The 16,089-nt window shown below is 63.0% G+C and overlaps 2 protein-coding genes across 2 annotated transcripts; one reads left to right on the forward strand and one right to left on the reverse strand.

Moving 5' to 3' along the window:
* Window positions 1–2,843: 2,843 nt before the first annotated feature.
* On the forward strand, window positions 2,844–11,075 carry MYLK2 (myosin light chain kinase 2). Its single transcript, XM_042048060.1, has 12 exons — window positions 2,844–2,925; window positions 3,891–5,451; window positions 5,574–5,884; window positions 6,755–6,860; window positions 7,082–7,175; window positions 7,304–7,413; window positions 7,596–7,737; window positions 7,892–7,962; window positions 8,187–8,315; window positions 8,630–8,782; window positions 9,150–9,282; window positions 9,619–11,075. Exons 2-12 carry the CDS (start codon window positions 3,947–3,949, stop codon window positions 9,697–9,699), a joined length of 2,835 nt encoding a protein of 944 aa, XP_041903994.1. The 5' UTR covers window positions 2,844–2,925; window positions 3,891–3,946; the 3' UTR covers window positions 9,700–11,075.
* Window positions 11,076–14,319: 3,244 nt separating this feature from the next.
* FOXS1 (forkhead box S1) lies at window positions 14,320–15,774 on the reverse strand. Its single transcript, XM_042048131.1, has one exon. The coding sequence runs from the start codon at window positions 15,719–15,721 to the stop codon at window positions 14,375–14,377; it is 1,347 nt and encodes a 448-aa protein (XP_041904065.1). The 5' UTR covers window positions 15,722–15,774; the 3' UTR covers window positions 14,320–14,374.
* Between the last annotated feature and the right edge of the window lie 315 nt (window positions 15,775–16,089).

The raw sequence follows: 16,089 nt of genomic DNA on the forward strand, positions 1-16,089 counted from the left end.
GGTGCTGCTGCTGGTGTTCACATTGCTCTGGATCCTCTTTTGATGATGTTGGGATTTTTCCGTGTCTTTCCCCATTACCTTGCTGACACCTGTCATGACACGATGGCAGCTCGCAGTGGAAGCCCTGGTACTGATGGAAGCAGTTAAGCCAGACGGCCTGGCTGGTTTGTGTTTCAGCAGCATGGCTGGGATTCAGGTGGGGATGTTGTTCAGCCTGCCCTGCTGCTCGATTTAGCCGGGGTGTAGGGTTTCCCGGGAATGGGCCGGCTTTGGCCCCGCAGAGCCTCCCTTCCCAGGGTAAACGTAAAGGTTAAAGTGTGCTGCCGCAGTTGTGACAACGGCGTCGCCAGGGAACAGCGTGCTTGAGGAGCTGCCAGATAGTGCCAGGACAGGCTGTTTCCCAGCTGCAGCCAATGTAGGCTCTGGCTTAAGTTCCTGAATGGGAAGGGGAAAAAAAAAACCCAAGCCCAGGCTGAGAAACCTGGGTGGTGGCTGGTTTGCAGAGCCCCAGAGCACTGTGCTTCTCCTTGGGGTGTGTGGTTTTGGACCAAGTGCAACAGATACTGCCCTTCAATTCTACACTTCCTTCCTCCCAAAGGTCTCATTTCAGCTTATTTCTCTCTGCCCACAAATGAATTTTATCTGTGATAATGCCAAACCATGGTCACCCACTGCCTTTGGAGAACCATAGCTCCCCAGTACCCACGCTCAGGGCTTTGCTTCCTCACCTTGTCTCAAGGATTTGTATGCAGACCAGCCTTGCTCCCAGGGAGCGTGGAAGATTGCAGGCATCCCAGGAAGGCTGGCTAGTGTCCAGGTGCTTGCTCCTGCTCTCCTTGGAGAATTTTATCCCAGTGTCCACCACACCAACAGCATCAAGGGGGCTGTGGGGCATGGCTCCTGCCTCATGCCTGGGCATGGATATGCTGCTTCCACCTGGGGTTTGCCAGGAGGGTGCAGATCTGAAAGCTCGTGGAGTGGTGGCAGATTGTGCCTGAAGTGACATTGGTGGCCTCCAGGTGCCTGGCAGCCCTTGGCTGGAGGAAGGGAGAGGCACTTCCAAAAGTGTATGTTGGCGATGACAGTCGATGGGCAGAGTCCCTGCTGGCCAGGCACAGCTTCTGACCAGTTATTCCTGACTGTGGCCCTCCCAGAGGCCAAGGTGGGGGACTCCCACTCATCACAGGAGCCGTGGCTGTGCCAGGACTGGGCCACATGGGTGTCATCGTCACCAAGAGCTGTGGATGCTGGTGATGCTCCAACCTCTGCTTCTACTCAACTGCATCAGCACATCAGAGAGTTGGAGCTGTGTGCCTGCTCCTGCATTATCCCTGCTGGTCCTCACCACATTCCAAGTCCTGCCATGGATTTTAGAAAAGGAGCTGGCCTTGCTGAAGCCACAAATCCGAGCCGTGAAGGCTGGAGCAAGAGAGCTCCGTGTCTGCTCAGGATTCCCCAGCTGTGTCCTGCTGAGCAAGTGTTGCTCTTGCATCGAGGTGTTGATGGTGGGTGCCTGAGGCCAGGGCAGGGACAGGTGGGACAGCAGTACCTCAAGGACAGGGGAACAGCTGTGCTCCCATCCTGGCTTGTCTCACTTTCGATGTCACATGTGAACCACTGGCAAAGTCTGACCCAGGCCATGGCACACATGCTGGTGCTTCACTGGGAGCTGGGATTTGGCAATGCAGAGCAGCAGCACTGCCTGGGCAGTGTTGGTCCCCCTGAGAGGTGCTGCAGGCAAAGTGAGCACTGCACTTGGGGGGCTGCTGCTGCTTGTGCTGGTGGCATTGACTCAGCTCCATCAGGGATGGCACTGGCCAGGGCAGCCTCCCCACCACCTTTGCTGCTGTAGCCTTCAGCCCTGCCACAGGTGAGGTTTAAACTGAGGAGAAAGCAAAGCAAGGTTTAAGCAGCCAGGTTTGGTGTCTGGCAGGACCTGAGCTTTGTGAGGCTGTGGGATGGGGAGCTGGGAGGCAGGACCAGGCTGGCAGCTGGCAGGGGCTGAGGCTGGAGGAGCCCAGGGTAACCTCAGCCTCCCTGGGGGCACCCGGCCAGCCCAGCCCTGGGGAGAGCCCTGCTCCTCCAGCACACACCAGGATCCAGCCCTGCGCGGTGCCTGAAGTGTGTCCTGGGGTGCAGCACCCACACACAGAAGGAGCTGGCAATGTCTGTGCAGCACCCATACACACAGCCCAACCCCTCTGGAGCCTCCAGCTCCTCTGTTTCTTACCCTGATTCCCAAAACACTTGATTTTGCAGAAAATAAGTTTTTCAACTGGTTCCTAGGGGCGGCTGCAGCCATTGGCCAGTGCCCACTTCCCAGCTGCTGTCACCTTCATCAAGGCCCAGTGGCAGTGCCCAGTGGTGCCACATCGTACCCACAGAGCGCAGGGTCCCTTGGAGCTGCTCTCCCAAAGGACCAGTGCCAGTGGGCAGAGCTGGCCACAGCTCAGCAGCACAGGGGACCAGCACCATCACCAGCTACTCCCAGCCACCATCCCCGTGGGTTGGCCAGTGGCCACCTTGTGTCACTTGTGGGCACCTTGGAGGGCCTTAGTTACCTGGACCCTGTCCAGCTGACCCAGGCCACCCCAGTGGGATGGTTTTGGGGTGCCACTGTGTCCAGTGCCAGCGCTCCCTGTGGTGCTGTGCTGGAGCAGGAGGCAAGTCCGTCCCTGTCCCCTGCCTCTTTTCTGAGTGTCCCCAGCCCACGGGGGACAGGCGAGAGTGGCGTGTCCTTTGAACGGGCTCCAGCAGTAACAGGTGCTGGGAAAGGCGAAGCGGGCCGGCTCCCGCTGCTGTAAAGGATCCTCCTCTGCCCCACTAATCCGGCTCCGTTACACCCGGGATAGAAGAGGCTGCTCCCTCCAGCGCTGCCACAGTGCGGATGCTGCCCCCCTGATCACCCACTGCACCAGGACCCAGGTAAAGGGGCCGGGGGGGTCTCCATGGCTTCTGACTTGGGGCATGGTGGTGGGGGATCCTGTGGATAGTGGAGTCCCCAGCCCTGGGAAGAACACGTCCATCCCCATGGGCTTCCTGTGCTGAGCTGTGGGATGTGGGAATGCTCTCCCAGGCACTGCTCTGCTGCACCTCCTGTTCCAGTAGACCAGCAAGCAACTCCCCTGTTACTGGGATGGTTGCTGTTAGGTTTATTCTGGGGCTGGGCTGTCCTGCGCTCTGGACGGCTGCACAGTGGAGTGTTTTGGGACAGGGTGAGGAAAGATGACCAGGCACAGGAGGGCAGTGGAGCCCAGGGCAGAACGGGGATTTGGGGATCAGGTGCTGGGCTGAAGTCCAAGGCAGGTACAGGGCACCAACAGGTCCCCTTGGCAGAGCCGGTTACCCCTGGGCAGGGGGACGAGCAGCGCAGGCGGCTGCTGGGTGCGGGGTCTGTGTGGCCCCTGAGCAGATGGGGTTTGCCTGCATGGCTGGACCTCCTGTGTGGTTCAGGGGGAGCAGTAGTGGGGCTGTGCTGGGAGCGCTCACCTCTCCTGATCCCCACTGCCAGCCCGGGGCCAGAGCCTGTGTCTCCTGCTCTGCCATGGTGGGATGTGGCCTTAAATTGTCACCCTGGCCGCGCCGCGCTGGCTGCTCGCACGTCGGAGGCCCCAGGCACCCGGTGACAGGTGCCGGGGTCAGGCCATCGATCAGTCACCGCGGGGCAGATATCGGGGCACAATGGGACGGTGCCGGGACTGGTGGCCACGTCGGGGCCCTGGCTCGGTGCCACCAGCCGGGGAGCCGCCGGCTGGGCGGCGGGGGCACAGCTCCCGGCTGGATGGCAGCAGCTCATCCCTGCAGGAGCAGAGCCACTGCCCGAGTCCTGCCGTCCCCTCTGCAGGGCGTCGGCTCCGGCGAGCCCTCAGCTGCTACTTTCTCTCCCGCAGGAGCGTCGCCGAACCGGGAGCACCGCAGGGCAGCCGCCTCCTGCCTGGAGCGTCCCATGGAGCAGGGCGGAGCGGCGGATGGTGCCGAGACTGGGGGGACAGTGCCAGCTGCCACCGTGGCACATGACGGAAGGACAGATGAGCCTGGGCAGGAGAAGGCTGCAGGAGAGGCTGGAGGAGGGAAGACAGAGCCGGAGCAGGAGACAGCTCTGGCTGCTCCAGAGCCCCAGGATGGGCGGGAAGCAGTCCGGGGAGAGGAGGCTTCGGCTGTGCAGCGTGATGGAGGACAGGCAGTATCTGATGAAGGGCAGGCAGCATCCATCGGGGAGAAGGTGCCAGCTGCCACTGGGGCCCAGGGTGTAGGGAAGGATGAGAAAGATAAGCCTGGGAAGAAGAAAGCTCTGGCTGCAGAAGAGCTCAAAGGAGGAAAGGCTTCAGCTGCTGCAAAGGCTAAGGATGGAGGGAAGGATGAGCCCAGGGAGGAGAAGGCTCCAGCTGTGGGAGAACATGAGAAAGGGAAGGAGGAGCCCATGGACGGGAAGGGCCTGGCTGTAACTGAGGCGCAGGATGAAGGAAAGGACAAGCCCAAGAATGAGCAAGCCCCTGGTGGGTCAGGGGCTGAGAGTGGTGGAAAGGCAGAGCCCACCAAGGAGAAGGCTCTGGCTGCAGCAAACTCTGAAGGAGGGAAGGCAAAACCTATTGAGGAGACAGCCTTGGCTGAAGCTCAGGCTCAGGATGGAGGCAAAGGAGAACCGGCAAAGGAGAAAGGCACAGTGGTTGCAAAACAGGAGGTCCCAGCCACTGCTAAAGCTCTGGATGAAAGGAAGCAAGATGCAAAGGCAGAACAAGCCCCAGCTGATACCAAGCCTGCAAAGGAGAAAACCACGGCTGCTGCAAAGGAGAAGGCCCCAGGTGCTGCAAAGGCTCAGAGTGGGGAGAATAAAGTAGTAAAGGCAGAAAAAACCCCAGCAGTTAAAAAGGCTCCAGATGGAGGCAAAAAGGAGCCCACGAAGGAGAAGTCTCCAGCTCCAGTGAAGGAAAAAGCTCCAGTTTCAGTGAAGGAGAAAGCCATAATTCCTGCAAAGGAGAAAGCTCCAGATGCTGCCAAGGCTCAGGATGGAGAGAAGGCAGCAGCAAAGGCAGAGAAAACACCAGCTGCAAAAATGGCTCAAGGTGGAGGCAAAAAAGAGCCTGCAAAGGAGAAGTCCCCAGCAGCTGCAAAGGTACAGGATGGAGGGAAGAAAACTGCAAAGGTGGAAAAATCCACAGTTGCATCAAAGGCTGGAGCTGGAGGGAAAGATCCTACAAAGGAGAAGGTCTCAGTGGCTGCAAAGGCTCGGGATGGAGGGGAAAAAGCTGCGGAGGTGGAGCCTCCCACAGCTGGAGCAGAGGCTGGGGATGGGGCTGCAGAGCCCATGGAGGCAGCAGCCATGGCTGCTGTGAAGGGTCAGGGTGAAGGGGAGAGAGAGTCCAAGGAGACAGAGGGACAGCCACCAACGATCCCCGAGCCCCCACGCCCAGTCCTGCTGCAGAGCCTGAGCTGCCCGGCTGCCTGCCACAGGTACCCACACCCTCCTGGGATGGGGGGGATCCCCCTCACTGCTCCAGGGAGCCCTGGGTCCCTGGGTGCTGGGCTTGGGAGCTGCTGGCTGGGCTCTGCTCACCTCCCACTCCTGCTTCCAGGGAGGAGCAGCCCTGGGCAGAGGTGGCAGCAATGGAGACAATAGCAGAGGAGATCACGATGGTGGAGCCAAAAGAGGGTCCGACAGAGCCTGGCTCTGGCCCACCAGCCCTGGGGGACCTGCAGCCTCTGGAGCCACCTGGCACCCCACAGGAGAGGACATTGCCCAGTGCCACAGGGCAGCCCCCAGATCCTGCTGGGGTTGCGGAGCAGCCTGGACCTGGGGTGCAACCATCTTTGATGGAGGCAAAGCCACCCCCCAGCCCCTACCTCACCCCCGATTTTGGGAAGGAAGACTCTTTTGGGATATTGGGTAAGGCCATGAGTTACCTGCCTTTTCCTTACCCCCCTGGACCCTCTGTGGAGTGACAGCCTGGGAACCCCATGGCCCTGCCTGCTGCCCATACTGCCCTCCATGCTGCCAGCTCCTGTCCTTGGCTTGTCACCTGCCTGGTGGCCTTCGAGCTCCCCTTTCACTGTAAACAGGGCTAAATATGTCGTGTCCCTTCCTGGCCTGCTCTGGCCACACTGACTGTGAGGAAGAGGAGCCTGGGGAGTGACAGTGACTGTCTGGCTGGTGGCAGGGCACAGCACGTCCTCATATCCTGCACCACTGTCCTTGTGGGGATGGCAGGGCTTGGGGGCAGTGGGTGCTTGTGGGGATCCCTGTGAGGCCAGCTCCTGCTCTCACCTGGGAAAGGGTGGTGCAGGAATGGGTGCATGGGGTGCCCTGTGAGTGGGATCTGTCCTGGAAGGGTGAGCAGGAGGTGGTGGCATGGAGGGGGGTTGGCCTGGAGAGGGTGATGGACAATGACATGGCCTGGAAAGGATAAATGCGATGTGGGATGGTGGGGGTGGCTGTCATGAAGTAAGGTGGGTGCCATGCATTAGGATGGGTGCCATGGAGCGGGGTGAGTGCCATGGAACAGGGCTGGTGCCGTGCAGCAGGACAATGCTGTGGGCAGTAGCAAGGGACCCTTCAGGGGTTGCTGCATCCTCCAGTGCAGCCCCAGCCAGGAGCCCCTGGGTCACAGCCCAGCACTCAATACCTGGCCACATCCTGTACCCACAGGCTTGGCTGGGTGCCTGTCTTCACCCCACACCAGGGCAGCCCGGGGTACCCACGAGTGGGGTCCCCTGGACAGCAGATTCCCTTCTCACCTCAGCCTTTCTCTCTGGGCAGACGATGTCCCTCCACCACCAGCGCCCTTCGCACATCGCACCGTCACCCTGCGCTCCGCCAGTGTCAGCTCCCAGTTCAGCCTCAGCTCCAAAGACATCCTGGGGGGGTAAGGAGGGGCCCTAGTGCTTCCCCTGGCCTGTCCTGAGCTGCCCTCCAGCCTTGGGCAGTGGCTTTGTGTCAGTGGGACTCCTTTGGTCATGATGGGTGGGTGCCTTGGGCAGGATGGGTGCCTCAGCCAGTGCAGAGCAGCACCCCAGTGCAACGTGAGGGTCCCCAGCAGCCTGGGTGGCTGATGGCATGGGCACCTCTCCCTGCTTCCCTCGCCAGGGGCAAGTTTGGTGAAGTTCACACGTGCACGGAGAAGGAGACGGGGCTCAAGCTGGCAGCCAAAGTGATCCGGAAGCAGGGAGCAAAGGACAAGGTCTGAATGGCACTGGGCAGGGGGGGGCAGTGTGATGCTCTGTGTGCCCCCCTGGTGTGGGGACACAGCCTGTCCCAGTGGTACAGCCAGGGCTGACACCCCACACCATCCTGGGGCTCCTTCTGCAGGAGATGGTGCTGCTGGAGATCGACGTGATGAACCAGCTGAACCACCACAACCTCATCCAGCTCTACGATGCCATCGAAACGCCCCGGGAGATCATTCTCTTCATGGAATTGTGAGTGCCCGTGCCTACCTTGGGGCTGTCCAACCCCAACATGCTGCATCCCACCCTGGCTCTGCTCAGCATCTCCATGGTGGAGCTGGGCCAGGGTCCCCAGGAGGGCAGGGAACTCTGCAGGAGGATGGCTTGGGGCAGGGAGCCCCCCCAAAGTGACCCCATGGTCCATCCCCATGCAGTGTGGAGGGTGGTGAGCTCTTTGAGCGGATCATCGACGATGACTACCACCTGACGGAGGTGGACTGCATGGTGTTCGTCCGGCAGATCTGCGAGGGCATCCGCTTCATGCACCACATGCGCGTCCTCCACCTCGACCTCAAGGTACGGGGCTGGGGCTGACAATGACAGGGCCAAGGGTGACAGCAGGACACTGGCTAGTGGTGGGAGGGGTGCCTGTGGGTCAGCACTGCTCTGGTGCGGGTCAGCTGCAGGACCCTCTCTCAGTGGTGGGGCAATGGTCACCCTGTCCCCACAGCCTGAGAACATCCTCTGCGTCGCTGCCACTGGGCACATGGTGAAGATCATCGACTTTGGGCTGGCTCGAAGGTGAGGTTTTCTTCCTCAGCTCTGTCCCTCGTCCCTGTTCCCCTTCCACCCTTCATCTCTGTGTGCCTTTGGGTACCAGGAGCCCCAGGACCTGCTCTAGGCCATTGCTTTGGCCACGGCTCTCCCTGACTAGCTGGGGAGGGCAGCATCTGCTGAAAGAGGGGCAGTGGTTTGGGGGAGCAGCCTGTCCCCCTTCTGCTGACTTGCACCCCCCTCGGCTGCAGGTACAATCCCAACGAGAAGCTGAAAGTGAACTTTGGAACTCCTGAATTCCTCTCCCCTGAGGTGGTCAACTACGAGCAAGTCTCCTACTCCACAGACATGTGGAGCATGGGCGTCATCACCTACATGCTGTATGTCAGGGCTGGGCAGGGGCTGCCAGTGCCATGCTGGGGAGCTGTGGTGCTGGGACAGAGCTCTCCTGGGTGCAGGGCTGTCCCCAAGCACCTGCCTGCTTGGTGGCAGGTGGGGGGTCCTGGATGGGGAGATGGCCATATAAGGTTAGGGGCTGGGGGGCAGGAAGAGGCTCAGGCCGGCTGCAGGCAGGAGCACAGGACAGTGCCAACACATCCCTGGAGCAGCCCTGGCCAGACTGGCTCTCTTCCAGGGGGTCTGGGAGGTGCCGCAGCCTGAGAGCACCTGACTCCTCACCTCCCTGCACCCCCAGGCTCAGCGGCCTCTCCCCCTTCTTGGGTGATGACGACACCGAGACACTCAACAACGTCCTGGCTGCCAACTGGTACTTCGACGAGGAGACCTTTGAGAGCGTCTCCGATGAGGCCAAGGACTTTGTCTCAAACCTCATCATCAAGGATAAGAGGTGTGAGGCTGGCAGTGGCCATGGGGTCCTGGGGTGGGCATCCCCAGAGCGGCCCTGGGTATCATGTGCTGCCTCTTCACCAAGACATGCAGCATCCCCTGGGTCCTGCACTGAATGAAACCCAGGGGCTCTGCCCTACTCTGATTGTCCCCAACAGAGCCCTGCATCCCTCCAGGGACACCTGTCCCAAGCAGGATGTGTTGGACCCCTTGGGTCCTGCCCAGCCCCACCAGTACCTGAGCACATGCTTCCCTCTGGTTCCTCCCTGCAGGCTTATGGGGTTTTGGGGCTCTGGAGTGGCTGGAGAAGGGGGTGGTTGGGGGTGAGGGGCTCAAGCAGGGTTGACACAGGCTCCTCTCACCCCCAGTGCTCGGATGAGTGCTAACCAGTGCCTGCAGCATCCCTGGCTCAATAATCTGGCAGAAAAGGCCAAACGTTGCAACCGGCGGCTCAAGTCCCAAGTGCTGCTCAAGAAATACGTCATGAGACGGCGCTGGAAGGTGCGGGAAGCTGGCATGGGCGTGAGGGTCAGCAGCTTCTGAGGGGGCTGGGAGGGGGCTGCCAGACTCTGCCTGTCCTGGTGGATGGCATCTGGAGCATGGAGAATGTTCTGTCTCTCTGTGCTGCTGCAGCTGGGACACAGGGCTGGGGACTCTTGAGCATGGATGCCCCTGAGGTAAGACCCCCATCAAGCATGTGGTGGTTACTCCTGAGCCGATCCCAAGAACAGCTTTTGGGGGCAGGAGTAGTGTCAGGCCCCAGAGCAGGGTCTGGCTCAACCTCCAGTGCCACAGCCCTTGCCAGAGGATGAGCACCTTTCCTCTTCCCCTTCACAGAAAAATTTCATCGGGGTGTGTGCTGCCAACCGCTTCAGGAAGATCACCAGCTCGGGGTCCCTGACAGCGCTGGGCATCTGAGCTGGGCTCCCAGGGGAGCCGAGGCCAGAAAGGAACTACTTGAGAGGGACCCCCACCAGTCTGGAGCAGCTCTGCCGAGCTGGTCCCGCGCCGGGCGGCATCACTGCGCTCAGGACCACATCACCGCTGGGGATGCTCACAGTGTTCTTGGGGCTCTTGAGGCTCCAACCCTCCTCACTCCCACGGAGCCGACGCTCCCGTCGGGATTTCCTCAGACTGTGAGGCTGCTCCGGAGTGGAGGTTTCTGATCTCATCTCTGGCCCTGGCCCGGCTGCGTCATGCCCGACCTGCAGCGTCTCTGCTCTGCTCACGCTTCCTTCCCGTGCCCTCGGGGAGGAGGAAGGCCGTTCCGGTGTGATCCCGCTGCCTCGGCCACCTGGTGCTTGCTGCTTCTGGATTCGAAATGTGCCCTCTCTGCCTGTAAATGCCGCAGCCCTGCCCTGCCTTCGCTGCCGCTGGCCCCTGCACTGCCCAACCTCCCTTCCCAGCTCTGTGGCTCGGCGATGATGCTGGAGGGCACCGTGGACCCCCACCCTGGTACCTTGGCACCGGAGCCGGGGCTGAAGCACCTCCTCCTGGCCAGCTGGGCATGTGGGAGCGGAGCTGGCCCCGAGCTGCTGTTCGCACAGGAAGGGAGGAAGCAGCAAGCACGCTTCCAGCGGCGTCCCCAGCTGGGAGCCAACGAGAAAAGAAGGAGGCTTTGTGTTCCTCCTGCCCTCCCTGCCCTTCGGTTCTGCCAGCGGGGGAAAAACACAACCTCTGCTTCACCCGTCCCCGGCAGAGCGCGATGAGCGAGGCGGGCTAATGCAGAGCAGCTGGCCCGCGCTCCCCGCTCCGGCCGGCACCGCTCACCCGACCACCAACACACCGGAACTGCTCCGCCGCTCCGGCCGCGGCCGCCAGCTCCCCGCCCTGTGCGGGGGCTCCGCGGGACCTGCTGGGACTGGGGAGGGGGTGCTGCTCCTGCTCTCGCGCCTTGTCCCGTCCCCGGCCTCTCTGCCTGCATCCCTTGGGCCTCCCCGGTGCTGCCGGAGGATGGGCATCCCCTGGGATTTGTAGCATCCAGCCTTGCCCACTGCAGGATGGGATGGGGGGTTGGCAAGAGGTCCTCCAGCTTTGGCTTTTGCCATGGCTGAGCCCCGCCAAGCCAAGGCTGTGTGTTTGCTCTGGAGCTGTCTGTGCCCTCTGTGCCTGATGGAAAAACACTGAGGAGAGACACAGGGAGACATTGCCCCTCAGCCCTGCTGGCTGCAGCAGGGGAAGGGGCTTTAGGCTTGTCCCCACCAGACAGCAGCCACGGCTGGTGGGACCCTGCCCCATAATGGAGCCTTCCACAGCGCTCGCCTTCTTGTAAATAAATGTACAGGTCTGCCACAGCCCACACCTGCCACTACGGGGGGCTGGGGAGGCCCTACCGCCACCTGTGGGGCCTGACAGTCACAGGGTAAGTGAGATGAGGATGGGAAGCAGCGTCTCATCTCTGTGGTAGAGGGAATGGGTCCAGCCTGTGCTGTGGACAGGGACCACCTGGTACATCCTGGGCAGGGCTGTGCAGGCATGGTGCCAAGGGTTTCTGGTCTCCACACTCAACAGCTCTGAGCACCCCAGGGGGATGGGGGAAGGAGAGGCGACTGGATGGATGGGTGGATGGATCAGCAGTCAGAGGTATCCTCACATCTTCAGCATCTGCCCATATGGGGTGGGATGCCCAGGCAAGGGCTGGGGGGTACTGGTACCCCTTTGCCCAGGGGAGCTGTGGCTGGCCCTGAAGTGGTTAAGGCTGCCAGAGCCTGGACTCCGGCTCCCACCGCAGGCGTCCCTCCCAGCCGCTTCCTGCCGGCAGCCTTTGACCGGTTCCTGTCGGTGACCACCCCGCAGGCCTGGACGCCAGCACAGCCCCATCTGGTTTGAGTTACGCTCCATGGCAGTGACGTCTCTTTCCTGTCTGGCCCCAGGAGCCGCGCGTTGCTCTGGTCCCGGCCCTGGCCCCGGCCGGCCACAGGGGCTGCAGGGCCCTGCTTTGGGGTGGCCATGGGGCTTCCAGATGGACCATCAGCCCCGGACATTCCTGGCACCCTGAGCTGCTGTAGGGGATGTGTTCCTGAGCACAGCCCTGTGTGTGCACATCTGAGGCAGAGGGATGGACAGACACCAGCACATCACAGGGTGGGGGACCCCTACCCCACAGCCTGGTTTGGTTTCTCCAGCCTCCTCCTTCCTACCCTGGGACCCTACAGAGACACACACTGGGGCTGAATGAGTGGGGCCACATGGCTGACACCCATGGAAGTAGCCATGATCCCATCCTATGTTCTCAGCCAACAGGGCTCATGAGCCCCTGAAGCTGCTTGGAGTGGACAGGTCCCACTGGGGCCAATGGACAGGGCTGCTCCTGGTCCAGCACAGGCCACAGCAGCCAGTTCCATGCCTTATGTGCCGGGTCCTCATCACCCCCATGGATGAACAGGGCAGTCTGGGTGTGCACACGTGTGTCCTCAGCATCCATCCCCGGAGCCTGGAGCAGCACACACTCCCCATGCACCCTGTTCCTGTGGCACCCACCCTGCCTGCAGAAACAAGGAGCCCCTCAGGCAGTGCAGGGAGGGAAGGGGAGTGGGCAGACCTCCAGCACTGGCACCTGGCAGCACCACCGACAGCAGCAGCAGGTTCGCCCCATGACTGGGTGCAGCACAGCCCCGGCCACGGCACAGCCCAGGATGGGAGCGGGCGAGCGGGCAGGGGGCCAGGCCACCCACAGCGAGCCGGGAGTGAGCCAGGAAGGAGGCAGAGCTGGGAGAACAGCGGGTCCGTGACCGGCAGTCGGGGTGAGGGCGGGAAAGGGGAGCGCTGGGAGAGCACATGGCTCTGATCTGCACCCCCGGGCAGTGCAGGCTGTGCAGGACAGGAGTCCCCACCCCCAGCAGCTGCTGCAGTTTGGGGGACAGTGGGATGCGCCACACTGCTCCCAGCACAGGGATCCCATATCGGGCACAGCATGGGGCTGGGGCCGTGTGTTCCCAGCCGGGGCCGTGTGTTCCCAGCCGGGGCGGGCAAAGGGCCTGGCCACGCTGCGTGGGAACCAGACGGCCCCTGGGCATGGCTGCGGCGTTTGCTTCCTCCCGCGCCCCCGGGGACCGTGCGAAGGAGGGGGTTGAGGTCAGCCGCTCTCGCCGCCGGCCGCTCCGGAGACGCCAGCATGATGTAGGCGCTCAAATATTGTTTTCCACTGGGTAGGGAAAAAAAAGGGAGAAAAGAGAGGCCCGGGGCTGAGTGGCGGCCCCCGATGATGAAGGGCGGCCCCCCCTGCCCTGCCCGGGGCTGGGACACAGCCATGGCCCAGCAGCAGCCGTCTGGGGGCTGGTAACAGAGCTGACGCGGCCGCGGTGCTCCCGGTCCCCGAGTGACGGCAGTGTCCCTCCGTGCCAGCACGGCCCCCGCAGAGACCCCCGACCCTGGCCAAACTGGAGTCCTGCTAGCCTTGGGGAGATGGGGGGACTTTGACACAAATTTGGTCCCCACATCAGCATGGAGAGCCCCAGTGAGCCCTGTGTCTATCCTAGGGCTGGCTGTGCCATGGGGCCTGGGTATTGCTGCTCCTGGGGAGATCCCTCTCCCATCCTGGGGTTGGCAGGATGGGGGGCACAAGCACAGCCCCCCACTTTGCCAGCATCACTCTGGCCCCACTTCAGTGCTCAGAGGTGCTGACTCGGGTGTCCCAGTGCTGTGTAGGAAGGGGATGGTGGCCAGGTCCCATCCTAGGACTGTGTGAGGACCCTGACCACTCCAGTGTCCCCCATCCTGGCCAGTTGGGACATGTCCCTGTGCCCAGCCCAGTGTCAACACTGGTGACTCAGCTGGTGCCTCTTCACTGGCAGCCACCCTGCATGATTCAGGTCGGAGGAATCCACTTTCCTGGCTGTTCCCATCAGAGCTGCAGCCTCTGGCACAGCCCATCTTTGGGGCTGCCCTGGTCTTGGAGTCTGCAGGGACTTGTTGGAATCCCAGCCAGGCACTGGCACAGCCACAAGCAAGGACAGAGAGGGGAGAGAGCCCTGTCCCCTGTCTGTCCCCCCCTCGGGGGTGGCTCCCCCCCCCATAGCAGAGCTTCCACACGGTGCCACAACCCCTGATGCCTCCAGGGTCCATTTGCAGGGCCACACACTGAGGCTGGTGCCACTTGTGCCACGTGTGACACCCTGTGCAAAGCCAGGAACTTGGAGGGGTCCCAGGCACAGGGAGGTGACAGTGGGGCTCCATTGCGGGATAACCTCTGCTGCAGCACATTCCCCTGACCCCCAGGGACAAAGTTCCCTCGCACTACCATGGGATGGCGCTTCAGAGGCTCCTGGCCCACATTGTGGCAGGACCTTGTCCCCAGCATCTCCCAGGGACACAAGACCTGGGTTGGGTGTAGGTGCCCTGACCCAGGCCATGCCCCGTCCCCGCATGGCCTCACCATCCAGTCAGTGATCACTGACAGAGGGACTGGTGGGGATGTGGGCTGTGCCAGGCCACCCTGGGGACACGTGTCCCCCAGCCAGCACCTGAGCTGGGGCTGAGGGTCCCCAGCTTGCCCCTGCCCACTGCCCACTTCGAATGGGGCACAGAGACCACAGAGGCAGCGTTGGGGAATGTGTTTTATTGGGTGCTGGGTGGTCCCAGGGTGGGTAGTCCCTCACTCGAAGAAGAACATGCCGGGTGTCCGATAGAGGCAGGGGGGCAGCCCCAGGGGGTAGCCATTACCCCCCTGCAGCGGGATCGCGGTCCCCGGCCCCCATGGCTCCTTCTGTTCACCTGCCCGTGGCCCCATGGCCCCGAAGGGTGGCTGGCGGGGGGCGGCAGGGGCCGGGGGCGCCGCAGCCAGGAGATGCTCCAGCGCTGTGCTGCAGGGCCGCTCCTTCATGCAGAAGCTCAGCGCCTGCACCCGGCACTGGTAGCTGCTGCCCAGCGCCTCGGGGCCCGGCCGGCTGAAGGAGCCGAACACGGGCAGGTGGGTCTGCGTGTAGCCCTCTTCCGCCAGGAAGCAGGATGAGGGGGGCTTGCCCGTGCCGAGGAGGTTGCCAGGAAATGCAGGTGGTACCTGCCCGAATGGCTGACATGGCCCCAACCCAGGGGCAGCCAGCTCCTTGCCCTCCAGCTGCCCCGGGGGGGTGTCTGGGGTAGCCGGCGAGTCCTGCGGGGGGTCCCTGTGCTGGGTGGGCAGCAGAGCGGGCAGCAGGGCAGGGTGCTGGTGCTGGGCCGGGCGCTCGCTGGGCAATGGGTACTGACCTGGCCGGGGCAGCTGCAGCGCCGCCGGGAGCCCCCCGAAGACAGTCTCCTTGGGCGGGCGGCTCTCGGGGGGTGTGAAGAACGGCCCCTTGGGCTGTGGCATGTCCGGCAGGTACAGGCAGGGCTGCCTGGCCTTGGGCGGCTGACGCCGGGCACAGGGCTCAGCACACCCCGGCACCCCGGCACCCTCAGACAGAGAGGCAGGGCTCGGCAGGCGTCCTGCGGCCGACGGCGAGGTGTAGCCCCCCTCTGCCTTCCCCTCCTCAGGCAGCGGGGCAGCGGGCAGCCCTCGCGCCTGCTGTCTGGGGGTCTTCCCGCGCCCCTCGTCTCCCTCAGTGCCCGGTGCCTCCCGGAGGCCCCTCTTCCTGGTGAAGCGCCGGCGGCGCCGCAAGAAGCTGCCGTTCTCAAACATGTTGTAGCAGTCGGGGTCGAGGGTCCAGTAGTTGCCCTTTCCCGGCTTCTTGTCATCACGGGGCACTTTGACGAAGCACTCGTTGAGGGAGAGGTTGTGGCGGATGCTGTTCTGCCAGCCCTGCTTGTTCTCACGGTAGAAGGTGAAGCGGCCCATGATGTAGCGGTAGATGCCGCTGAGGGTGATGCGCTGCTCGGGCGCGCTCTGGATGGCCATGGTGATGAGGGCGATGTAGCTGTAAGGTGGCTTGGTGGCCTCGGCGCTGGGGAAGGCGCCGCCGGCCGGCTCAGGGGCCGGCGGGCTGCGCAGCGCCGCGTCGCCGACGGGGAGATCCGGCTGCATCCTCCCGGCCGGCCCCCGCCGTTCCAGCGCTGCCGCTGATCCCGCTCTGCCGCACGGCCCCAGCACGGCCCGTTAAAACCCGCCGGCCGGAGAGGGGGCGGCGGGCCCCTCCTCTGAGGGGCCGCCCAGGGCGGAGCGGGGCTCTGCCGTCCAGCACTGGTCCCTGTGGACAGACGGACGGATGCGCCGCCAAGGCCTGCGGCCAGCGGCCAGTGGCCTCGGGGTTGGCACGGCCGCGGCAGCCCCAGGGCAGAGGCGGGCACAGCCCCAGGCTCCCCCAGCCCCTTTTCCCACGGAAGGTTCCCACGACCTGGTTCTCATCCTGTCCTGCTCACGGCGTGCAGCTGGGCTCCGGCTGGGCTGGAGCG

The sequence above is a fragment of the Corvus kubaryi genome, unplaced genomic scaffold, assembly GCF_017639235.1.
Source record: "Corvus kubaryi isolate FWS band 111438036 unplaced genomic scaffold, C.kubaryi_AGA036_p1.0 134, whole genome shotgun sequence".
NCBI lineage: Eukaryota > Metazoa > Chordata > Aves > Passeriformes > Corvidae > Corvus > Corvus kubaryi.

Bases quoted from the DNA above. Each gene is read 5' to 3' on its own strand.
- FOXS1 (XM_042048131.1), bottom strand. From the start codon at position 15,721: ATGCAGCCGGATCTCCCCGTCGGCGACGCGGCGCTGCGCAGCCCGCCG.
- MYLK2 (XM_042048060.1), top strand. From the start codon at position 3,947: ATGGAGCAGGGCGGAGCGGCGGATGGTGCCGAGACTGGGGGGACAGTG. The intron at 5,885-6,754 runs GTAAGGCCATGA...CTCTCTGGGCAG, and splicing joins AGACTCTTTTGGGATATTGG to ACGATGTCCCTCCACCACCA. The intron at 8,783-9,149 runs GTGTGAGGCTGG...TCTCACCCCCAG, and splicing joins CTCATCATCAAGGATAAGAG to TGCTCGGATGAGTGCTAACC.